The sequence below is a fragment of the Girardinichthys multiradiatus genome, chromosome 20 (assembly GCF_021462225.1).
Source record: "Girardinichthys multiradiatus isolate DD_20200921_A chromosome 20, DD_fGirMul_XY1, whole genome shotgun sequence".
NCBI lineage: Eukaryota > Metazoa > Chordata > Actinopteri > Cyprinodontiformes > Goodeidae > Girardinichthys > Girardinichthys multiradiatus.
In genome coordinates this window covers 35,243,162-35,269,058 of record NC_061812.1, presented here as the reverse complement: position 1 = coordinate 35,269,058, position 25,897 = coordinate 35,243,162, and the positions used below count along the sequence as shown (strand labels likewise).

General features: G+C 39.8%; 1 protein-coding gene across 2 annotated transcripts in view; it reads left to right on the top strand.

Moving 5' to 3' along the window:
• Positions 1 to 25,621, top strand: part of LOC124856845 (trichohyalin-like) — a 29,397-nt gene extending 3,776 nt beyond the window's left edge. Inside the window, exons 2-11 of one of the 2 annotated variants that reach the window (XM_047347744.1) lie at positions 1,282 to 2,310; positions 4,562 to 7,301; positions 16,872 to 16,925; positions 17,741 to 17,853; positions 19,414 to 19,510; positions 19,676 to 19,814; positions 19,924 to 20,060; positions 20,151 to 20,350; positions 20,450 to 20,531; positions 24,641 to 25,621. In XM_047347744.1, coding sequence (XP_047203700.1) covers positions 1,292 to 2,310; positions 4,562 to 7,301; positions 16,872 to 16,925; positions 17,741 to 17,853; positions 19,414 to 19,510; positions 19,676 to 19,814; positions 19,924 to 20,060; positions 20,151 to 20,350; positions 20,450 to 20,525 — 4,575 coding nt within the window. In that variant the 5' untranslated portion in view covers positions 1,282 to 1,291 and the 3' untranslated portion in view covers positions 20,526 to 20,531; positions 24,641 to 25,621. The remainder of the gene's footprint in view (positions 1 to 1,281; positions 2,311 to 4,561; positions 7,302 to 16,871; positions 16,926 to 17,740; positions 17,854 to 19,413; positions 19,511 to 19,675; positions 19,815 to 19,923; positions 20,061 to 20,150; positions 20,351 to 20,449; positions 20,532 to 24,640) is intronic. The other variant, XM_047347745.1, reaches the window with a different exon arrangement.
• The last annotated feature ends 276 nt before the right edge of the window (positions 25,622 to 25,897 follow it).

Genomic DNA, 25,897 nt, shown 5'->3' with positions numbered 1-25,897 from the left:
GTTAATGTTGCCATCTACACATTTCACCGAGCATTACCTCATTTAGCCCCACTCTTTATAAAGCACCCAGTGATAACTGATTTTTCGTCAGGATATAAACTGACTCTCTATCAAGACATGGTTTTTCTGTTGTAAAGTAGAACACAATGTTATCAGTGGATGAAAAGATTGGTACTCAGCTTGCTGTTTAGAGTAAACAAACATCTGATAATATCGGTTTATTGTCTAGATGTATATTGTGATTATGTGGTTAGTATAGAGACACAACACAGGGTAAATTGCAGATTATGATTAAAGATGTTACAGCTATTTTAAAAGTAGCATAAAACACAATTCTATATCTGACTGAATTAACAGGTCTTACCACTTATTAAAGCCATGAAAAGCTGCTTGCAACATTACAGTGATCCTCAATCAGTGAAGTGTCATGTCTTATCTATAATGCAGATGCTTATCGTGAAGACCAGTTTATTTTGAGGTTTTCAGTAATGAACGTTTTTTTTTTTTTTGGTCTTTGAGAAAAACTAAACAGTTTACTGACACCTAAGGAACACCCAAACTGAAAATGAGACCGGTGTGAGACGCGAGCACTGAGACAGTTCAGTGTTTGTTCAGTGTGATTGAAATGTTTCACTTTGTCCTTTCGGTAGAAATGTACTTTTAAAAAAATCTGGACAGACCAGACCCATCCTGTCCTCGTAGTTCCAACATAACCAGTTTGTTTTGTTTTAACTGAGTATGATGAAGATTTTCAGTTTATTGCAGTGGCTCATACCGCTCGAAGTTATAAACACAAACTTCATTCTGTTTTCTTGGGATTTTAAATGATCAACATAAAGAAAAGTTAAATTGTAAAGTGGATGGAAAAGGATGCAAGATTGGATGGGATGAAAAGCAAATTTTTTGGCCCATGCACAAAGCATTATATCTAGCAACAAACTAACTCTGAACATCACCCTTTAAACACCATTCTGCTGGTTAAACATGGTAGTGGCCCCATCATGCCTTGGGGAAGCTGATCAGAGGTATCAGGAAGATGGATGGAGCTAAATACAGGGCAGCCTGAATATTAATATGCACTACATTTTTCAAATTGATCCCATGTATACATTTATAAAACTACTTTATTTTGGTCAATCAAATAAAATCCCAAGAAAATAGAATCCAGTTTGTGGTTTTATTGTAACAAAATGTAGAAAAGTTCAAGAGATATGAATACTTTTTCAAGGCACTGTGTGGATTCCTGTAAGTAAACTCTTCTTCTCTCCCTTTCTTTCTCAGAGACAAAACAATGGACAATACCACTCAGGCCTCCCAGAGCGGGGGCCTGCCTAAAGCAAAGCCGACTCTGCCCCCCAAACCCGGTCTCACTCCCAAACCTTTCTCCTTGCAAAAAAAAAGCACAATTCGCTCCGTCAGTGCTCCAAAAACTGCCACCAAAACCGCCCCTACACCTAAGTCACCAACACCTCTGACCGAAAAATCAGAGGCAAAAAGTTACCCGACCAATGCTGTGATCACCCCTGCTAAGAAACTGCCTCAACCCACTTCAGCCTCAGCTCCCAAAACCCAACCTGCCGGTGTGCCGCCTAAATCTCAGCCAGAAGCAACAAAAGCAAGTGAAGCACCTCCAGAGAATAAAAGTGGTCTTGGTTCTGAGATGGTTGCTCCAGATCCAACCACCAAAACAACTCCACCTATAGAGGAACTTAAGTCAGAATCGGTCCAGAAAGACAGTGTCATCCAAACAAATCACAAAACATCATCAGAAGCTGTTGCTAGCTCAGAGCAGAAGGATGGAGAGGAGAAACAAAGTGAAACTCCAGTTCCTGTTACCCAAATGACTGAAGAGTCAAGCAGCAACAGTTTCTCAGCAAACAGCTCAGTATACAAGTGTGGCAGCACAAGAAAGCGTCTCCCTAAAGAGCTTACCTCAAAGTTTGAGTCAGGTGGTGTCCCTTTGCCCCCTCAGCCTTCGAAGGCCACTTCCAAACCCATCACCAAAGATGATTCAGATAAACCAGAATATTCTGATACACAGCAAAGCCCTGCAACACCAGAGCCTCCGATCAGAGAGAGTGATGCACCTAATGAGGTTTTTACCAGGGGAAACAGCATTAAAAAGAGAATCAGTCGTCTGTTTGACTCTGTGTCACAGCCGGACGTCCCGACCAAGAGAGAGGACCCAGAAATTTTGAACGGAATTGGAGGTGTGAAGGAGCAGATCAAAAACTGGGCAGCAGAAACAGGTCCAGAGGATCAGAAGGTTGAGAAGAAACCTCAGGCTGTAGCCAGGGTTCTCTCCAAGGGGTGAGTGAGGCCTTCTGCTCTCTCTGCAAGATCAGGCATGAGTTAAAGGAAAAATAAATTTCTTCTGCAGGTGGAATAAAGCATCACATTTATTTCAAAGTGTTTACATAAAGATAGCAATCAGCTATTGTCTCTTTTTACCATATATATTTGATTAATGACCATAATTTAAAACCAAAAGTCAGACTGGACTCATTTCCTTTGACAGATTGAATAAATCTGAAAATATTTCAATGTTTATCTCCAGTTTGTGCCAGTAGGATTTTATTCAAACATCACTGCAGCAGGAAACAGTTTACTTTTGCCAGTCATTGGTTGTTATAACTGAATCTAAAGTCTAGCATCGCAGCTGTGTTTTTGTCTTATGTTGCTGTGAGGAGGGTGCGAGTCTGGAACTGTTTTGGCTGGAAAGTTTAAGAAGTTCTTCTCCTTCTTCAGCTGTGATGTGTTAGGACATTAAAAAGGGTGTGCTCACTGTGTAGTGTAGCTTGTTTCATTCTTGCTGTGTCTCCATTTCTGTCCTTAGTTTTTTAAAGTTGGATAGGAACCATGTAATATGTCAGCACTTGCACCATGCAAGTTAGGACATTACACTTCCAAATTAAACTTTGAGTCTACACAAAGAGGCAGCATGAGAAAAGCTGAGTATTTGTTTTTATATGTAGCCTCTCTCAGGTTTGATATTTTTGCTGGTATGGAAAAGAATAGAATATTTCTTCATTGTCATTGCATATTCAGGTATACATTGAAATTGCAGTTCGTCTCCAGCAATATATAGAACACGGCAAAAACAGTAAACCTAGGATAATCAAACAACTTTAAAGGAATATCTTTATTTACATCATTTACAATTAGCACACACTCTGTTAGGCCTGCTTTGAGGCACCTGCACCTCCTGCCAGAGGGCATGAGGGTCAACAGGTGCTGTCCCAGGTGAGGGGTCGGCAGTGATTGCCCACGCTCTCCTGAGACACCGCATGGTGGCAATATCTTCTAGCAAGGATAGGGGGCTGCCAGTATTATGTTGTGTGTTGTTAGAAACCCTCTGAAGGTTCCCTCTTTCTGTCGCAATGCAGTTTGCATACCAAGCGTAATGCAGTATGTCAAGACACTCTCAATGGTGCTCCGGTAAAGGCTAACAGTTTTTCCCTAGCTGGTTCCTTCTGAGTATTCTTAGGAATTGGAGTCTTTGTCGGGCCTTCTTTCCCACTATGGATGTGTTTGCAGTTCAAGAGAGGTCCTCGGCTATATGTGTCCCAAGGAATTTGAAGGAATGACACCCGCTAAACACAGACTCCATTGATGCTCAATGGGACTGGATCCCCCTTGTGTGTCCTGAAGAACACCAACCTGCCAGTTTGTCGATCTCGTCCCCTCCGCTAATGAGGCCGATGACCATGGTGTCATCCAAAAATGTAATGATGGTATTTACTAATAATTATTAAGATTTTTTTTTTTTTTTTTATGAGGGCTGCACGGTGGAGCAGTTGGTAGTACTGCTGCTTTGCAGCAAGAAGGTCCTGGGTTTGACTCTTTCTGCATGGAGTTTGCATGCTCTCAGAGTTTGTTGGAGACCTCACCTCAAGATCCCCTCTTTAAATCTCCTCAGTGCTCCTCTAGCAGCTCCCCTTCGCTCTCTATTTTCATCATATTTCAACCATATCCTACGTTTTATAATAACAACTCACCTCTTCTCCTCAGTTGGGGCAAATTCAGAAGCCTAATATGTGCCTGTTTTATCCATTTAAAACCAGTTTTGATGTGTTTTTGGTCAATGCTTTGGATTTTGTCTGTCCATTGCTGATGTGAATCTCCAACCAACCTGTTTGCATTCTGAACTGGTTGATTCTGGCTGTCACATCATTAGACATACGTGCTATGAATTTTGAGTTATCGAGTTAAATGTTTGACCTCTGTTCATTATTTGTCCTCACCTTAGCCTTGTGTGGTTCACAATATATCTCAGTGGTGCATCATGGTCCAAAACAGTACTTTATTGTCTGAGAATGTGTTTAGAATTTTGCACAAAGGGTAAAAGAGGTGAAAGCATTCTGGTTTTGCCAAAAAAAAAGTGATTAATCCAATACATGTGCTCACAAATTTGGGAATTTAGTTCAAAGAATGGGGTTTAGTGTTATGAATATTGTGAAATATAATTTAGTGTAATGAGCTAATGTAAATGGCTGCCACAATTCTTTGTTCATCATTGTTAATTTTTTTCTGCACTTAATGATTTCTGTCTCTTCTGCAGCTTTCAGCCTGTAGATGAGAAGTCACCTGAAACATCAAGATTGGAAGTTCCTCCAGCAGAAGAAACAGCCACCCAGCCTGTGGATGCACATTCGACTGTATCTTCACCTACAAGGAGTCAAATTGAACCACCAAAGGAGGTGAGAACAGAAGATAAATACTTAGAAAATGCAACAGAGACACATGCAGAGTTCGACAAACCAAAGGAAGATGTCCAGCCACAGAGGAACGACGTCGTTGCTGCTGATGAGAAAGACTTGACCACTGACGGTGCACTGAAGAAGAAGAGGAAAGCCAAACGTCGCTCTGTTCGCTTTGGAACCGTGGTGGCAGATGACGGTGGACCTCCATTGATGCTGAGCCTAGAGCCTGAATCCAGTGAAGATGAAAAGCAAAAAGAGGATGTTGAGGCTGAAAACAAGGAGGAGGCTGTCGCTCCGATGCCCATCTACAGAAGAGTTGGCATTCTCCAAAGGAAGGATGAAGAGACACAAATACAAGAAACACTCAAACACCAACAGTTTCAACAAAGGCAGAAGGAGGAGGAGAGCGAAGAGGCAAGACTTAAGATGGAAGAGGCGCAAAAACAAATAGAAGAGGAAGAAGCAAAGGAGAAAGAGAAAGCCAAACAGAAGGAGTTGGAGAAAAAACAGTTAGAAGAAGAAAGAAGAGAAATGGAAAGACTGAGAGAAGAAAAGATTGAAAAAGAAAGGCAAATGGAGCTGCTGAGACAGAGACAGATAGAAGAGGAAATAAATAAAGAAAGGTTGAGACTGGAGGAGGAGAAGAGAAACGAGGAAATAATGAGGGAAGAAAGAAAGAGGCAGAGGCAGAAAGAAGAGGAAGAAAGACTGATCCAGAAACAGAAACTGGAAGAACGAAGAGAAACGGAGTTGGAGCTGATGAGGCAAAGAAAGGAGGAGGAGAGACTCAGACAAGAACAAATAGAACAACAAAAGTTAAAACAAGAGGCTGAGGAGAAGGAGAAGCTCAAGAGGCTGGAAGAAGAGGAGAAGATAAAAGGAAGGGAACTTGAGGAGCAAAGAATGAAGGAGTTGGAGCTGCTGAGGCAGAGGAAGGAAGAGGAGGAGAGACTCAGGCAAGAACAGATGGAACAACAAAAGTTAAAACAAGAGGCTGAGGAGAAGCTCAGGAGGCTGGAAGAGGAGGAGAAGATAAAAAGAAAGGAACTTGAGGAGCAAAGAATGAAGGAGTTGGAGCTGCTGAGGCAGAGGAAGGAAGAGGAGGAGAGACTCAGGCAAGAACAGATGGAACAACAAAAGTTAAAACAAGAGGCTGAGGAGAAGCTCAGGAGGCTGGAAGAGGAGGAGAAGATAAAAAGAAGGGAACTTGAGGAGCAAAGAATGAAGGAGTTGGAGCTGCTGAGGCAGAGGAAGGAAGAGGAGGAGAGACTCAGGCAAGAACAGATGGAACAACAAAAGTTAAAACAAGAGGCTGAGGAGAAGCTCAGGAGGCTGGAAGAGGAGGAGAAGATAAAAAGAAAGGAACTTGAGGAGCAAAGAATGAAGGAGTTGGAGCTGCTGAGGCAGAGGAAGGCAGAGGAGGAGAGACTCAGGCAAGAACAGATGGAACAACAAAAGTTAAAACAAGAGGCTGAGGAGAAGCTCAGGAGGCTGGAAGAGGAGGAGAAGATAAAAAGAAGGGAACTTGAGGAGCAAAGAATGAAGGAGTTGGAGCTGCTGAGGCAGAGGAAGGCAGAGGAGGAGAGACTCAGGCAAGAACAGATGGAACAACAAAAGTTAAAACAAGAGGCTGAGGAGAAGCTCAGGAGGCTGGAAGAGGAGGAGAAGATAAAAAGAAAGGAACATGAGGAGCAAAGAATGAAGGAGTTGGAGCTGCTGAGGCAGAGGAAGGCAGAGGAGGAGAGACTCAGGCAAGAACAGATGGAACAACAAAAGTTAAAACAAGAGGCTGAAGAGGAGGAGAGGCTGAGACAGGAGGATGAGGAGAGAAAAAGGAAGGAGCTGGGTAGAATAATGCAGCAAGAAAAAGAGCAAGAGAAGGAGAGGAAGATGATAGAGAAAAGAAAGATACAGATGGAGAAAGAAAAAGCAGAAGAGCTGAAGAGAAAGATGCAGGAGGACCTGGAAAAACAGCGAGCTGAGGAACCAAGTAAAAAGCTTAGAACAGATGAAGAGAATGACAAAGCAGGGGAAAATCTCATCAATTTTGACACAGAAGATTACTCTCAGAAGTCTGAGCCCCTATTCTCCCCCTCATCAAACATCTCAGAGAACACAAAGAGTCCCATCGACACCATTTACGATGACTTCTCTGTCCAGAACCCTCTGCTGGACGTGGACTTTGACGACTTTTCTGTCAAACCCAGAAGATGGACTCCCCTACCTAGGCTGGAAACTGCTCCCATCAGCAGCAGCAAGACAGTCGAACCTGTAAACAAAGACAACTGGCTGGTGCCCTTCGACAGTGAACCTCGGAAATCTCAGCAACAAAAATTATCAGAGCAAGCAGGAAAAACGTTGGTGCCCACCCCAGCCCCAGATAGCCCAAAGAAAGAGAAGCTGGAGCAGTTGTTGATAGATCTTGGTGTGAAGGAGAAGGTGGAGGAACAGAGGCCAGTTGAAGACCAGTTTGAGTCTGCAGAGATGAAGATGGAGGTGGAGGATGAGGGGGATGAAGAGGAGGATGAGGAGAAGATGGAGAATGGCTCAGAAGTGGCGATGAAGGAAGATGAGGATGAAGAAGAGGACGAAAAAGAGGTAAAAAAATTTTTTATCTCATTTTAATCAGTTGCAGCTTAATTTCCTCAACAAGGTCCAGAGAAATTCACTCACTAACACCAATTCTGCCAGAAAATACTCATATTTATAGGTAGCGAGGAAATTTGCTGGTACCCCTGGTGAATATGTGCAAAAATCCTTAAATAAGTTCTGCTTTTATTCTAGGAGCATAACATCACACTGAAAAATGTAGAAAATATGATCTTTAATTTCAGGCTGTTTATACTAAGGGGGAAAAAATCTATTTCTAAAAAGTCTGTTGTTTAATTAAATCACCTGCAGCACAATAGTTGGTCCTTCTGACAATCTTTTTAAAAAATAAATATAACTAAGGATTTTTTTATATATTCAACTTTTTTAAGTTTATTAGACTTTAGTTAGTTATCAATGACCTTCTGTATTCATCTTGTGGTATAAATATGATTTCTTTTTGTGACTGGCCACTAGGCTGGATGGGGACCCACTATGAGCACGATAATAAACAGTGGCATCTTGGGGTCAGCAAATCACTATAGCAACCACTGGACACCATATCGATGCCAACTACTTGTTTGATAGGGATGTGTGGGAGGTAGAAGCTTTTTGTAACACACCATCACAAAAGTAAACATGAAAAGATAGGTCACCCCTGAAAGGGCTTTAAGTGGAACCATTCGCCTTGGTCAGATGAGACTTGGTAGGAGCATTTTAGTCTCAATCACTCCAGGTGGATTTGGCAGAAAAAAGAGCATAAATATTTGGATGTGATGCCTATTGTTATACATGGTGGAGGATGTGTGATGCTGTGGGACTGTTTCTTTTCCAAAGACCCTGGGTTGTTGTTGGAGTACATGGTTTCAGGAAGTCCTTGAAATCCCAGGAAAGTTTAGACAAAATTAAGGTAGTCTCTTCCATAAAACTGGAAGATGGATCATCACACAACCCAAGGGTTGCACAAGGCATTAACAGCAAGGGTATTAATACATGTGTTACTGGGGATTTTGTACTCAAATCAAAGATTGGATTTTTGTAAATTTTTTCATTGTGTGATTATGCTTCTTTTACCTTTTATTCATCTTTTACCTTTATACCTTCGAATGCATTTGTGTCTGTAAATGTGTAAATATGATCTCTGTGTGCAGGCTTGATTTTTATGTGTTTATATCCAGTGTAGAAGAAGAGATTTGGAAATAGAGCTTGTTTTTAGAGGCCCAAATGCAAGCTAGTATTATTATGACATGCATATAATAAAAACTAATAATAAAAGCTCAGTCCTCGTTTGGCTCTGGCTACAGGAAATTGAGAGCTTTACTGCATGGTGGCAATTTGTTTCCTTTCTGGAATGGATCGATATCAGCTGACTGATTTGTTTTCCTGAGGAATATCCTCTGTTTGGTTGTTGACACAACATTTTAGGGGTTTTTTTAACCTCTTTTTGTAAAGTGATGTTCAGTCTTTCTGTTATCCAAGCAGGATGGCTCAGTGCCACTGGGGGTCACGTAGCTTATTCCATCCTGAGATGATCTCACCTAGTGCCTTTCTACTTAGATTTGAATACAAAATCTCTTAGTTTGAGCAGTTCAAGAGTGGCTGGTTTGATTTGCTTCCATAGCTCCCTTGCATCCAGGTTAGCAGCAATAATATCCAAATGCACAAGAATAACCAAGACCTATTACAGGTTTATTGAAGAAGAAATAGAAAGTTGTTTCAAATCTGTCTATCTTGCCTTTAAAAAAGATGGTTCTACAGATTTAGGACCTATCATTCTTCTACGCACTTCTTCTGAGCAGTGCCAGTTTTTCTTTCTACTTGTGGGAAAAAAACTTCACAAAACAGCTTTAGAATCTAAAAAAAGGTCCTGGCCTGCAGCATGATTAATTGCTTAATTATGAAGAGAGGGTGAGGTTGAGAGCAGAGATAGGAGTGAACAAGCAGATGTGGATGTTTCACCGCTGAATAATGTCAGTTTGGCAGTCACACACACACCTTTACCTGCACAAACACTGCCATTCCTGTAGCACCAGAAAATAATACTCGTTATACTTGCTTGAGCATGACTGAGCGAAAGAACCTGCAACGCTTGTGTCTCTTTGTACTTATAATGTTAAGTTCAGGGATCAGTATTAGTCTTGCTTTATGGTTTTGATTAGTCTCTAGGATCTGAATAGCAATAAGTGGAATTTACCCTGAGGAGATGTGTTTGTGTCAGATTGTAAATGTGACAAAAGGTGGAAGCTGTGTGGCATGAAATTGTCTGAATTGTTATGTTCTCCTGTTGAAACAGTATCTATATTTAATAATGGAAAGAATGAAGGACGTCAAGGTTGACTGGAAATTTAAGGTTAAGTTTAGATGAGTGACTGTTTATGTATCCACCACTGATAGTTATATGACTTTCAAACTGAATTAATCCCCCAGAAATGCTAACATCTGTGAAATGTGGTGCTGAGCCAGCTCAGTAGTGAGCAGCTAATAACATTTAGATTGATTGTAATGTAGTAAGCAGGCACCATATTACCATGGTTAATAGCCTGACTGGCAATAGATCAGCTCAAACACTATATATATATTTACAACACTATAAAATGCATCATTAGATGCGAAGCATGGTGAGAACCAAACATATTTGGGATTTTTTTAATAGTAAAATAGGTTTCTATGGGTGAGGGGAAATTGAACCAGGAAGTTTTCCTCCTTTCAGAAGGGAAAATCCTTTTAACCTATATTTCTGTTACTAATATGTGGCTCATTCAAAGCTCCTTTATGTTGGAGATCTGTGGTGATGCATGAAGTTTGAGATCATTTTAATATTTGTAACTGAAAGGAACGACCAGGGGTTTGTTTTTGTACACTCTTAGCCAGCAAACCATGTCTAAACAACTATCTGGCTGGATCCATAAGTAAATTTCTGTATTTACCTAACTGTTGGGTTACATCTTGTACATATGCAAATAGAACATGTAATAATTACAGATACTTTTGATCACTGCTCTTCCTCAATAAGACCAGGCAGCAACTTGAATCTGTTCAAGTTCTCAAATAGCAAACAGTTGTAAGTATTAAGTTATAACAAGGTTTTAAAAATCTTAAATTCCTAAAGTGCCGGAGTTTTCTGGTGCTATATGGAATTTAATGTAACGCAATACTCCCTCTCTGCCATCTGTTGCTGCACACTACTATTCAGCTGGCTAAAAAAGGCTCTCACTAGAACAACTTGGTTTCTCGAATATATTTCCAGTCACCAAAGTCACTGACAGACAGGGGACGGAAAACAAAAGAGTTGGCAAGCAACAATTGGCGCTTGTGAAATTAAACAGTGTAGGCTTTACCTGAGCAGATAACCAGCTAATATCACCTTCTTAGACTCATAGTCATGTTCTTTAAAGAGCAGAACAAACAAACTGGGATAATTTTCTCCAAAACACTGGATAATGTTCTGAAGCAATAAGCACCAGAAAACTGTTTTTAAACCTTGCAGGTGTTTATTCAAAAATAATAGTTTAAATAGTTTAAATAGTACATGTTACAGATAACAATTTTAAAACTTTAGAAATCAACAAGGAGGAGGATTTTTAACCAACAGTGAAGTCAAGACAGATTGCTTTAGCACCTGTTTGCACATGCGACTTCTTAGCAGCAGTGATAAATCACCAAACCCAGGAACCCTTAACTATGTAGTTGAATGTGTGTGTCATTGTGTCACCCTGCAATAAACAAACAAACAAACTATAAATCAGCCAATTTGCAAGTCCACTGTCACTGTGCTTTGCATATAACCACCTGGGTGCTGTGTATCAGGCCTTCGGGTGAACTGCTTTGCTCACGCAATTCTTCTTTTCACCACAGAGTGGTGCCAGTGCACTTGGAAATTATACTTCCTTAATCTGCACCACAGAAATCATTATTTTTTATTTTCTATTTCCCTGCAGTGCTTTTCACTCTAAAACGTCAGCAGTGTGGTTTTAAAATACTAGGAGGCCTCCTTTTTATGCTGCAATATAAAATTTTGAACAACCATGAAGGGAAACGTTTCTTAGTTTGTAGCAGACTGAGTAATATGTCTACTGGGCAAACAGATGTTATGCAGCCGACCATGCATCCTTATTCAGGGTACTGACATAAAGATAGATGGATGGATAGACAGATGGCTCTTATCATAAGAAGGTGTTTTGTGGTCAATGTTTCCACATTTGGATGTGTCCAACAGGGCAGCATGCCATAATGTCCATACATGGTGTTCCTACATGCTCTCGTTTTTTCTGTCTGTCTCCCTTCTCAATCTCCCCAACCCTCCTTTCAGACAAGAGGATGGGCTTGTGTGCAAACAAAAAACTTCAGCAGGCAGACGTCCATTCTTTCACAAACTTTCCTTTCACTCAATGCTCCTGTTTTCTGCTTTCTTCCCTGTTCTTTTTCCCTCTCACAAAGACCCGGTTCATTCATTGGCTGCATTTACCTACAGCAAGAGAGCACCGGAGGGAGGTACAGAACACACCTAGCCCTGCCTGCCACACCTACCTTCTGTTTTTCTCCCTGCTGGAGTTCCCACGTCCGAGCGCAAAACTTTTCCTTACTTTTGTTGTTTCTTTGAACTCATTTAGCTCTGCTACAGATAAAGGGATCGTCTAATGCTCATTACTCGGCATTGGATGTTTTGGTGTTGCAGATATTTGCCACGCTGCTTTTTGGGATAATTTTACTTTGGAAGTTTTTATTAACCTCCAAATTTTCAAATGGGGATCCTTAATGCAGACTTCTTCCAGTGCCTTTTAAATCTATGAAGATGTGATAATGGGAAAAATCCTTTTTTTGCATGCTGCATGTTCAGGATGCTATAGCTAAAACAGCTACAGAAAAAAACAGGCACTGGGTCAAATTTGCTTTACTTTCAGCGCACTTTGACTGTCAGGAAGTTTGTTTATGTAAAATATGGACGAAAAAATGGACTTCATCTTGTATCATGCTGACTTCCTCTCTTTCTGAACTACCTGCAATACCTTTCCATCTTCAACAAAGCTGAGACGCATTTTGTCTGGTGACCCCGTTCCCATGGTGACCCTGTCTGCTTTGTGAGCAACCATGCAGTACTTAGGAGGAAAGCTGTCAGCAGCCCAGCATCAGGTCGCCGGCTGGGTGGGTAGCTTCCGCCGGTCCGTCCAAGGAGCTCTGGAGTTGGTCTGGGGCCCCACAAATGAGAAGCAGGAGGTCGACGAAGAGGAGGATGTTGATGATAAAGAAAAAGAGGAAGGTGGAGATGGAGAGGAAGAGGGAAGGTTTCAGAGAGCCGTGTCACCCCTTCGTAACTTTGCCAGACGTAGCCGGCGTTCCCTGCAACGCCTCTCCGACAGAAGTCGGCAGCCCTTGCAGAAGAGAGCCACTGAAACCTGCTCTGTGAGAACTGATATCAAATTGTGTTCTGAACCATGTTATCAAGCTAATGAATATAAACAGGATATAAGAGCTTGGCTGTTTTCAATCATATAGGATAAAAAGAGGAGTCTTTTAGAGTTGTTTCACAGTCAGTTTTGCTTCTTATATTCTTTTATCAGTGATCACCCAGTCTAAACGCCCACTCCTGTTTGTTAAAAACCAACCATGCAAATCATGCAAGGAGTGTTTCAGACAGCGGCAGTCTATTTCAGGAAGGATATCTGATGAAGTTGCCTGAACGTGTGCATGTGTTGCCCTTTCTGTGTGGTGTGCGTCACAGATGTCGCAGTCGTCTCAGACAACTTTATCTGACAGGATTTTTATTTCTTCATGCATCTGCCTTGTGTTGCTCATCACGTTTAGTTCACATCTCACTTCTTCCACCAGCAATCAAGTCAACACAGTACCTTGCAAACGTAATTACACCCCTCAAAACATTTTCAGATATTGGCTCGTAAGAACCACAAACGTCGATGAACTGCATTCTATTAGGGTTTATGTGATAGATCAACACAAAGTTGTACATAAATATGAAGGAAAATGATACATAGTTTGAGAATAATTTAACCAATTAAAATCTGAAAAGTGTGATGCACATTTGCTTTCTGCCTTCCTGTGTAAATACTTTGTAGAACCCTTTTTCGCTGTAATTGAAGCTGCAAGTATTTTGGGGTCTGTCTCTACCAGCTTTGACAGTCTAGAGACTGAAGTCGTTGGCCATTGCAGAATAACTCAGTCCCAGTCAGATTGGATGTTGGATCTGTGAACTTTTCGTCATGTGGACACATATGGATTCAGTTTTGGACTTTGACTGGACCATTGTGACAATGAATATGCTTTTAATCTACTCCAAGCCAGATCATTGTAGCTCTGGCTGTATGTTTAGGGTTGTTTCCAGCAAGAACATGAAACTCTGCCTCAGTCAATAATCTTTCCCTGCTTCTGACAGGTTTTACTTCCAGGATTACAGGGTTGTGTGCTTTGTTAGATTTCTGCCACATGTCCCTCATGTTACACACCGAGCCAAAAGGTTAGGTCTCATCTGGTTTCATTTGACCAAATCACCATCTACCATATGCTTGATGCATCCCTCACATGGTTTTGGGCAAACTGCAGACATGTTTTCATGACTTTCTGCTTGTCACTCTTCCACTAAGGACTAATTTGTGGAAGGCACAACTAATAGTCCTCTCAACAGTCTTTGTGCATGTTTTAAGCGTGGGATATTGTTTCATATTCTACTCCCACTTTATATTTCTCCACAAGGTTATCTCAAACCTGTCTTCTTTGTTTGTTGTTCATTAGGGGTGCTGTTTGTTCAGCAAACCTTTAAGGACTTTGCAGTACAGCTGTATTTATACTCAGATTCAATTGCTTACAGGTTGAATCCAATTAATAAATATTTATAGACAGTTTCCTTGCACTGGATTTTATTTAGGGGTATCAGCTTGAAGGGAACCAAAGAAAGGTGCATGTCACACTTTTTAGACTTTTATTTGTAAAAACTCTTGAATTTTCATTCTGCTTCATACTTTTACATGACTCAATGCTGTTCCCAATACAAAATGCCAATAAAATACTCTGGAGTTGGAGGTTGTGACACGAAAAAGCATGTTGTGGACCCCCTTTCTTGTAATATGCACTTAAGATGCTTGTGCTTGTGGCATCTTGAGCATGTTATCTTCTCCACTTAGCTCCAAACCAGCTTTTCAAACATTCCTTTGAGTGCCACAAAAAATTGACGTAGGTAAAACATAAAGATGCTCTGCCTGGACTTGCATTTCTTTCTCTGCCAGTCTCGCAATCACACAAGGAGGTAGCTTTTAACTCATACGATGGCTGTGTCTACACTTGTTCAGCTGGTTTTGAGCTGGTAAAATGTCTCAAAAAACATATTTTACAAGGGTTTGTCTTATTCTCTCTCCATATATTTAGATAAGGGCACATGTAGCCTCAAGATCATTTACTGTTAATGTGTAAATATTTTTAAAAGTAAACATTTTCTTTGGCACGTAGCGTTCACTGTGTTCAGTTGCAGCGTAATGGTCAGGAATTACTTCATGGAAAGAATTAATAAAGCTCATCTTTCAGCTGTTTTAACACATTGCATTTGCACATAACAATGCTAAGTGATGACATGAGTTTTGCAGATAGTTGCATCTTCCATTCCTGCTTTGAAGGGGTCATCTGTATGGGTACATTCATGTGGATTTGTGTGAAGTACTTCTAAGTACATACTGTATCTTCTGTAGACAGCAGTCAGAATATTCTTGGTTTGGAGAATCAGGGAAAGGTTCTCATGGAGAAGTAGATCTAATCACTGCTCAGAACACGGCTGATTTAAGAGCAGATTGCCCAAATTCTAAATAACTCAAACCTCAATAGTTGTTTTTCAAAAATAGGTCATAAATAGCATCACTGCAGCATCAGATGGTGACTGCGACTGGGTCAATTTCATGACACAAAAAGTGTAACAAACAATAGTCTATACAACAATAAGTAAAAAAATATTTTAAATGCTTTGACATTTTTCAGGTTTTAGTTATTTTGCTTTTCAATGGACCCTGCTTTATTGTTGTTTTACTTCCCATAAAACATTTCTGTCAGCTGCAAGCGTTCAGATTTTTGTGTGCTGCTGATAAGATACTGACTACCCAGTCATCAATAAAATGTAACCAACCCTTTCCAGCCAGTCTTGTTGAACAATCATCACTACTCAGTGTTTTATTACTCATCTCATTACCGTTTCAGTTTCACAAAAACAACAATGCAGTTTGATGGCATGAAAAACATAACAATCTAGTTTCTGTTGGTTTTTTAAATTAGTTAAATGCCATCAATAGCTCTGTTTTCTGTTTCCTTTTTATTTTTATTGAAGGAATGTTTTGAATTTTTAAGAAGGGTTTGGTGGAGAGGATATGTGCAGTGATTATGTAACCTGCAGTAGAGAGATCTCTGAACATTAAGGTACTGTATACTAGTGTTTCCGAAGCAAGAGCAATGATCTATCTTTAAATGCTGCAAATGTGATGTGGCCCTTGGAAAGAAGAGTTCAGATCTGTTATGTTATGTCTGTATGTTCATTTTTATATGTAAAGAATACTTTTTCTGTTAACTCTTCTTCTGCTGACATTCCTGGTTTGCTTCAGGATTATTTTCTGAATCGCAACACAGTGTGCTCAGTACAGTAACTGCAGTGACTGCAATTTACAGGTATAAACGACCAATAAATAGAGATAAAAATACTTTGTTGTGCCTTTCACCTAATAAAATAAATTAATAAAATCTATGAGCAAGTCACTAAATGCCATAAACTACATACATTACAAGTCTGTGTAGGCATTCGGCATTTTTTAGAAAGGCCTAATGTGATATTGACTGTTCACGATCACTATGCATAACCCCTACAGTACAATAACCCTACTGTACTTAACCCCTCCTGCAAAAATAAAACAAAAGGTCTCCCTCAAGTAACAGTATGTATTGATAATATTTGCCTTGTGTGTCAGTGGGGGTTAACACACACTTAAACTGTCAGTGTCTGTAAAATATCTGGGTGCCAAACTTGTTTCTGACTGTAAAACATTTTGATGTAGCTTGATGGATGTCTAATTCATCACGTTTTGTTAAGTTATTCTGCTGTAGTCAAACTAAATATTTTAGCTATTTTGAGGCAAAAAGGAGATTTTTGCAGAGTGTTACAAGTAAAAATAACTCCTCTTCCTATCTGGTGACCCAGTTTTTACCTCAATCTTCCATCAACAACAAATAAACAGCCTTGTCACTGGGCCTGTTCCTAAACCTTGTTTTAATTTTTTTTTCACTTAGGAGCTTTTGTTTTGATTCAGCAGAAGCTATTGCAAATTTTAGGAAAACCACTTGATGTCTTGCTAGAATTAATACAGGTTACATAAAAAATTGTCCACCTGTGTTCAGCCTCTCTGATCCTGTTTGCTGCATCTGAACACAGGCTGTGGTTATAGGAAAATCACCAGAAGCCTATTCATGTGTGTTGCTATGCTGCTAGATAACAGGCTTTGTGCAAATTAAGCTGCCCCATGAGCCCTGAGCAATAAACTGACCCATGAAGAAGATGAGACGTGGGTGCTGATGTTTACTCGAGTGTTGCCTTGTATCCAGGTGACGGTTTCAGCTAAAACAAAAAGTGGGATGTGTCTCTTGACAAGCCATGAGGTGAGCTTAAAGGAATGTTTGCACAGAAGTGCACAGAGTTGATTTGGTTTGGTAACATGCTTGCGTGTGTGTGTGTGTGTTCCTATTTTGGCATCACAGTGAGAACCAATTTTCCGATTTCACCATCAAATTGAGGACCATTTGTACCAAAGTGAGGACATTTTGCTGGTCCTCACGACCTATTTTGCTAACGGTTAGGTTTAGGACTAAGGTGTGAATTGAGTTTAGGTTAAGGTTAGGGTTAGGCATGCACTGGTAATGGTTAGTTTTAGGGTTATTGTCAGGGTTAGGGCTTAGAAAGGGTTGAAAATTACTGAAAATAAATGGAAGTCAATGGGAGCCTACACATGGTCCTCACTACATTTAGCAAAACAAGAGTGTGTGTGTGTGTTTGTCCATGCATTCCTGCATGTGGGCGTGACATCATGAGTGTGTGTGTACGTGTGTGTATGTGTGTGGCAGTTCATGTGCCTGGTGTTTATTTAGGACAGCTCAGCCTCTGTGACCAGCTCATTAAAAGACGTATGCTTGGCTGATCCTTAGTCTTCTCCTCCCCCTGTAGTTTGCGATGTTGGCTCAGCACACAGTCCCCCTGCTTTCGCTCCTCTGTAGAAAAACTCCAACTTACAGAGCAGAGACGAACTGTTCTTGTAGAGCATAGGCAGAGTTGAATTAGAGGGTACCTGCACGGTGTTAACAATATATGAGTTGAGTGTTGAGATCTTCCCTGCAGCCCGCCATGTTAAAAGCATCTTTTGAGTTATTACTGGTTCTGTTGCATCATATGTCACTAAATTTTTGTTTCTATTCCCCAGCCACATGTTTACAGTTACTCCATAAACAACGAGGACGAACCCATTGAGGCTTTGTTTCACAGTGAACCACCACAACAGGATGGGATTTCTGAACAAACGCTCAAACCTGACAGGTAGGTAAAGAAGTTTTATTCTAGAATAAAATACAGGTCAATGAGAAAATAGGTTTAACCCAAGGAGCCTGAAGGAGAAATGTCTCCTATAAGGAATAAAGCATGCAGAGTGACTACATGTTTTGTGTCCTACAGCAGCGAAAACAAGAGCAGCTGGACGCAAAATTGTCCTATCCAATGTTTTCGAGGCTTGCCATTAAATCTCCCCCTTGTGGTTAATCGAGCACATGGCACTTTTAAGATTTTAGATTGACAACTTCGATAAAGATATAAAAATTTATATAATTAACATAATAAAAATGTTATTCAAGGCAAGTTTATTTATATGAGACCTCTGGAATACATGGTAAAGGACTTTACTGGAAAAAAGCAATGAAAATAAATGAAATTCTATTAAAATAATAAATGTAATGAAAGAATAATTGTAAGCATTACATCACATAAAAAAAAAGAAACTGTGGAATGATAATTTAAAGCAAATAAATCGATGATACTAATACATGATTAAAAATTAATATATAAAAACAATATTTAAACTTGTTGATTAACCTGATATTAAACTGCAATGTTATCAGTGCTGGTTTGAAGGAGTCAGCAGTTTTTGCACATCACAGGTTTTTCAAAGAATTCGTTTCAGTGCTGAGGAGCCTTGAAAGTTAGGTGTGGATGCTAAAAATTTGTCATGATCCGCATTTGATTTGTGTTTTGTTATTTGCACCCACCTGATTTCCATGTAGTTCTTCACATCTCAGTTATATTTAAGTTCCTGGTTACGGTCCCTTTCTTGTCACTTTGTCTGTTGCTGTCTCACTGGCTCAATGTTCTGTTACCGCTTTGGTCCTTCACAACCGCATATTATGACAAAATTATGTCTAAGTCTATAAAAACAGCTGGATTTCTTGCATGCTGCATAGTTTTGGCCTCATTGGGTGTAATTGAGCACTGACCTCTAAAGCAGCATTTTTGGGACCAAAAACTATTTTGGTCATTTCTTGATGTGGCTGGAGGAAATTCTGACCCATCCATTCACTGATAATATAACACACTCACCAGGTCAAAGTAAGGTGCTGTAGTTATTCAGTGACACAGACATATAAAACTGTTATCAGCACATGTTTGGTGAGAGATCAGTTCATAATCTGAGCTGGGGGAGCATTTAGATATTGAAGAAAAGGATTTTTGGATTGGCATATTTCAATTTAGATAATGAATACAAATAAGACTACCTATATTCAGTCTGCATGCAAGAAAATTCCCACTCTTTATGGTGATAGAAAAGTCTCCTGATAAGAACCTCCAGTCAGGTTTGCTGAAAACATGTTAAAGAACATCCATTTGGAGGTTTTCCTTATCTGCCGTTGACATGTGATCTTTGCCTTTTACCAATGCAGCCTGAGGGCTGTGTTGTGGCCAAAAACCTGACTGGAAATCACAATCATTTGTTGCTAAATTGCCTTTACAATTATATTTGTCAAAAACATAAAAAGGAAAATATAACAGTGGTCTTTGTTATTTTTATTTGCCTACAATTTAGCCCTAAAGAGGTTTTATTCTTTTCAGTCCAACGCCCATCTCTGACCCAGTCCCTGATGTCTCCTCTGAAGATGTCGATTGTACCGATTCTCAAAGAGAGCCAGATTTAGCTCCATTCCCTGAGGTTGGTAACACCTTTTGTCTGTCATAAAGGATTTTCCTCTGCAACATAGACATTGAATTTAGTTAGGATTAAAAAAAAAAACTACCTGAGAAAATGTTTTCTTAAGGTTATATTGTGTGAAAGTACCCCTGGTATTTACTCATGTATTTATGTTGCCCTCCACAGATCTCTACTCCTCTACTTGACACCAGCACACAGAGATCCAAAGCAGTTCTAAGTAGGAGGCGAACACGATCGCGTCCTTCTCGCTCACTCCGATTAGGATCGATTAAAGCTGCCAGAGTAGAATTGAATATCCATGACGGTAATGGGCATTACATTATATTTCTTAATATTTCATCTGAAATGAAAGCTGGGACTCGTTTGAAGTTCTATTTCTCTGCATGGATCAACTGATCGGTTTTTGTTTTCAGCTGAAAAAGGTGCCGAATCAAACGAAAATGAATCTGACTCGGAAGAGGAACACCCTAAATCAAAACCAGCTTCTTCTCCTCCGACATCTACTCAGAAAGTTCCTATGTTTCCAGGTCTTAGCCCTGCAGCCCTACTTGTAAGTTAACTAAAATGTTCTCTATTTGTTACCATCTTTATAAAAAGTCAAAGATGGATACCATTATGTAAAATATACTTAATGTTTCAGGCTGGAATAAAAAAGAAAACAGGTGGAGGAGCAGCTGGACCAGGAGAGAGAACAGCAAAAGACAAAGGACCACAAGAGAAAGAAAGTCAAAATAAGGAAGTGGCTTCATCTCTGTCACAGATCTCAGGATCTCCTCGCTTGCCGGCTCATCTCGCAGGAGCTGCACGAGTGCTGCCCCCCAACGACAGTAAGGCTGGAAGGTATGCTCAAATAATGACTATATATTTAAAAAAGTTCAAAGTCTTGTAAAGGATAAACATTTGGAGAAACCTACTGAAACACTAATTCTCTGCCGTCAGCGCTGCCTCGTCTCCTGCATGGTTAAAAGAGCTGAAGTCTAAGAAGCGTATGAGTCAGCATAACGGTGAAACTTAGACACAAGTAAGTTACAGAGCCAGTCAGAACTTACATTCACTCATCTTGGGCATAAATCATATTCATTTTGTGAAGTGATCATACATAAACCTACTTCAATTTTGAAAAAAAAAAAAAAAAAAGTGGGTTCACAAGTTTCTTTGTAAATTTTCTCTAATCTAAAAAGTCAAAAAGTATACAAACAGGCTCAATTAGCATAGGTAATAGTGTAACTATTAGTTAAATGTCTCCTAAATGCTTGCACCACAGCCACACACTTTTTGTAACCTTCAACGAGCCTGTGACAGCTTTTAGATAGACATTTGCTAAAATTGGACTGGCAAGGCAAGTTTATTTATATAGCACACATTTTAGTAGCAAGACAAGTCAAAGTGCTATATAGGAGAAGTAGGCTACATTACAGTGGCATATAGGTAAAGAAAATTAAAAAGATGATAAAAAGATAGGAAAGTTGGACTGAAAGCGAGAGTTCCTCCTGATGGTGAATAGCATTGGAGGGTGGACAGGCAGGCCAGGTAAAGCGAGGAGTGATCTTGCAATCTGATCTTGTGAATCCAGAACAGTCCTTGGACTGAGGGAAAGTCATTGAGTATTTACCATTGGGCAGGAGGCTGAACCACAGCGGGTTCTTCTGGAAGCGGGTTTGCTGACAGCCAGCAGGGTAAAAGCCAGAACAACACAGGATTTATCCAGAGCAGGCTCGTGTTGACAGCAACCTTCAGGGAGGAACGGAGCTGGTAAACACAGAGCAGGGTCTGTGTTTACCTTGGTAGAGTAAACAATCCAACACCTCCTCCAAGGTCTTAGCAGCTTTTGAAGCTCCTCAGGTGATTTCTCCTGATGCGGAACAGCTGTGCGACTGCACCTGCCTGTCGCCCCCTAGTGGAGGAATAGAGACACAGCACTCACAGCACAACAAACCTGCACTCAGCTCCGTGGCCTGACAAGCATAAGAACTAAAAGCTGCTTCTCCATGTTTGGTTCTGGTTCTGGGTATGCAGAGTAGATTTGAGCCAGAAGACCTGAGAGGTCTGGCTGGTTGATACACTGACAACAAGTTTGTAATGTATTTTGGTGCTAAACCATTCAGTGATTTATAGACTAACAGAAGTATTTTAAAGTGTATTATTTGAGCTACAGGGAGCCAGTGTAGGGACTTTAGAACTGGGGTGATGTGCTCCACTTTCTTAGTTCTAGTGAGGATGCGGGCAGCAGCGATCTGGACCAACTGCAGCTGTCTGATCGACCTTTTGCACCGTTGCAGTAATCAATTCTACCAAAGATGAACGCATGAATTAGTTTTTTCTGCTGAGATATTAGTCCTTTAATCCTGGAGATGTTCTTTAGGCGATAGAAGGCCGACCTTCTTACTATCTTTATGTGCCTCTGAAGGTTCAGGTCTGAGTCCATCACTACACCCAGGTTCTGAGCCTGATTGTTGGTTTCTAGCTGTATTAACTGAAGCTGTGTGCTAACTATTAAACGCTCTTCCTTTTGTCCAAAAGTTATTACATCAGTTTTGTTTTGATTCGGTTGAAGAAGGTTTTGGCACATTCATCCACTGATTTCTTCTAAGCATTTACCCAGCGCTTGAATGGGTTCATAGTCATCTGGTGACATCGTAACGTATAGCTGTGTGTCATCTGCATAGTTATGATAACTTACGTTATTGTTTATTAAAATCTGAGTTAGGGGGAGCATGTAGATATTGAATAGGAGGAGCCCTAAGATGGATCCTTGGGGAACGCCACATGTGATTTTTGTGATCTCTGATGTAAAGTTACCTACTGACACATAAATGTCGCTGTCCTTCAAGTAGGATTTAAACCAATTGAGTGCTGTACCAGAAAGGCCGACCCAGTTTTCCAGGCGCTCTAATAAAATGGAGTGATCAACAGTGTCGAATGCTGCGCTAAGGTCCAATAATACCAGCAGTGTGGTTCTTTCACAGTCTGCATTTATACGGATGTCATTGAACACTTTGACAAGAGCAGTCTCTGTACTGTGGTGAGCAGGAAGCCTGACTGGAAGACATCGAAGCGGTTGGTCATTATTAGGAAGTTGTTTAATTGCTGAAAGACAGCTTTTTCAATAATCTTACTGATGAAAGGGAGGTTTGAGATAGACCTGTTGTTCTGTAGTAGCAGCTTGTCCAACTTGCTCTTTTTCAATAGAGGTTTGATAATTGCTGTTTTTAGGGCCTGGAGGAAAACACCTGATAAAAGGGATATGTTTATTATTTGTGTTAAATCAGACCTTATGACAGGCAAATCTTTCCTAAGGAAAGCTGTGGGTAAAACACTGATATAGTAGGAATTGCTGTACAATTTCTAAAGTTTTTGTAGTTTATTTAATGACATTAAGAAATTTAGTCAAAATCAGTTCTAGTTGGAGACAGCATTGGTACTGGAGTTGATGTGGATGTGCTGACTGCCTCTCTGATCTTTTGGGTTTTTTCAGTGAAGAAGTTACCAAATTCATTGCAGGCCCTGGTAGAGTGGAGTTCAGATGCTACAGTTACAGGAGGGTTTGTTAACCTGTCGACCGTGGCAAATAAGGCGCGAGCATTGTTAATGTTTTTCCTGATGATCTCAGAGAAGAAGGATTCTCTCGCATTTTCAGTTGTAAATTATATCGGTGGAGTCTCTTTGTAAATGTTATAGTAGGATTTTCTTTGGTTAAAATCATAAATAAAATATCTCGACTTAAAAAACAAAGTATTGGTAGAGTTCCTTTAAATTAAAGGCCATGAATGTACAGTGAATACATTTTCTGTATTTTTAAAGTTAAGGCTTTCCAAAAGCTTTATGTTAGCCTGCTCTGTGTTATTAAAACTAGTTTTTTATGTCTGGGATCATTATGCTTTGGGAACCTGTTATTGTTATCAATACTGAAACATTTAGTACTGATATGAAGAGAAGTTAAAAAATGGCATCCTTTAATATTTCACCCTCTTTGTGAAAGAGTACCTATGGAAGCAAGACAGCCCCACAGCATGATGCTGCCTTCACTATGTTAAACAGTTGGTACTGTGCTCTATGGCTTCTAAGGCTCGCTTGATCGGTGCCAAAACCAGTTTTAATGTGTGTTTAGAATGATTGTCTGATTGAAAATCCCTATTGTGTCCATGTTTCAAACATCTCACCCAAACTGACACCATCAGATAAAAAAAGTTTGATTAACAGGAACAACCCAGTAACCACCAAAATTCAAACTTGCCACTAACTGGAAACTATTAAAACCTCAGTGCCTCTGTCCACAGTGAAGCAAGTTTCACAAGGCCATGGACAGAAACAAAGTAGGTACCAAAAATGAAGAACTTGTTTCAACATCAGCAGTTTCAAACTGAAATGTGCAGCTGCCCACACGGTCAAAAATTCTGAAAATAGTTTTTATAGTCAGACAATAAAAACATTGAGCATTTTAGCCAAAGTGATGAGAAGTTGCAGGAAGATAGAGGAGTCAAGGTGAGGCTTCCAGAACACTGTTCAAGTTGTCAGGTGGTAGCTGCATTATGCTGTGGAGCTGTCTTGCTGCCAGTACTACTGATGTACTGTGTGGAGCAGATCTAGTAAAAAAGAAGAACTATCTCCAAATTCTTCAGTTTCACTCTAAATAAACAGCTGCCTGGCAGAAACTTGAATACAGTCAGCTGTTTCAGCAGGAAAATTATCTCAAACACATATCAACACTGGCCTGACTTATGGCAGAAACTCACTGATAGCTACATAAAGCATCTGGTCAAGATGCAACTTACAAATTAACAAATCTAAATATTGTTTGGGGTGTATGTATATATTTGACCCTGTGTTGTTTAGAGAAAACTGATAACAGATTTTTACTTTTTTAATTATTTGAATGAACATGTATGTTGTATCATCTTCTCATCCACAACATTTCCAATAAATCGTGAAATGTCTGAAATATAAATGACATCCATGTCCATGCTGTGTTTATGTAAGTCCCTGAAGGCAGCTGTGTTTAGTTTCTTTTAAAAATGTAGACATAAGTGTTGTAGCTTGTGGATTGTTTTGAGTTTAGCAGAGCATGTCAAGATTTTAACAGCAACACAGTTCTTATCCATTATAATATCCAATGCATTTTGTTCTCTTTAGGAAACACAGCTTGATGCTCTTAATCAGGAATCGGATCACATCAGCTTCTTGCTGATGATTGCTCCATTCTGCACTTTGAGTGCCTTATTATGGACCGTTTCCAAGGGAAGAAGTCATGCTTTTTTCTGGACACAGATGCAACAATGACCTTTTGTATGTTAACAATGAAATATGGTGCCAAGGCTGTGTGCTGACGCTGAAAGGTGTTACTGCCAAGAAATATTTTCTCCAAGTGCTGTTTGAGAGCTCAGTGGGTGTTTGAGTGTGCTTTAGAGCAAACCCATTCTGTGTCTTCACATGTGAACGTGAAGTCCATCAGGCAGGGAATAAAGGCACGACACCTCAGCAGAATACTGACGATGTTTTTTAAAAAAAGGCTCCTTTTAGTATTTAATCCTAATCTAACATTTACAACTAAAAGTCTAATCAAATCTATTAAATCCAACGCTCCTACTGTAATTTTTAAGGGTCCCCTGAGTTGTGTGGGCTCAGCCAAAATCCTCACACAACAGAGAAAAACAAAGAAAAGCATAGAAATGTACAGACATACTAAATGAAAGTGTGTATTTAGTTTAAGTTGCACAGGTTTTTTATTTTTGTTTTACAGTATCACAGTCCTTCTCAAGGAAAGCTTGAAGCACTTTAACAAAAATATTAGCATATTTCCACCCATGCAATAAAACTGACCAATAGCAAAACCATATTTGAAGTTGTTTTCATGGAGGAAGAGGAGATTTTCTGTTTTTTGTTACAACTGTATCATATATATATATTTCTTTGGGAGCAATAACAGATTCAGGAAATGTGTGCCTGTGAGTTTATGTGTTTTTTTCTGAGTTTGTTAAACCTAGAAAACTATGTGCCTTTTCTTTTGCTTGAAAACTGTATTTTGACAATTATGGGACCATTTTTTTGGTCATTGTAGTGTATGTTTAATGGAAATGGAGGGAACTTTATTAAAAGTTTTTCTTGTCTGTAAAATAGGTTTCAGAGTGATCTTTTGATTGGAAAGTAACTTGTTTTGTGAAGGTGAAGCTTAGTTTTTTTTTATACTTTTGGATGAATCGATACTAAACAATATGCACAGTTCAGTTCAGCTTTTTTACATAGTGCCAAATTAAAACAACTGTAATCTCAAATTACTTAATAAAAAGGTCATAGGCAGACACCTACTCAGTCCAAATTCAATTCAAATTCATTTCATTTCAGTCCAGTCCAATCATGCAGTCACATTTAGATTCAATTACACATTTATTT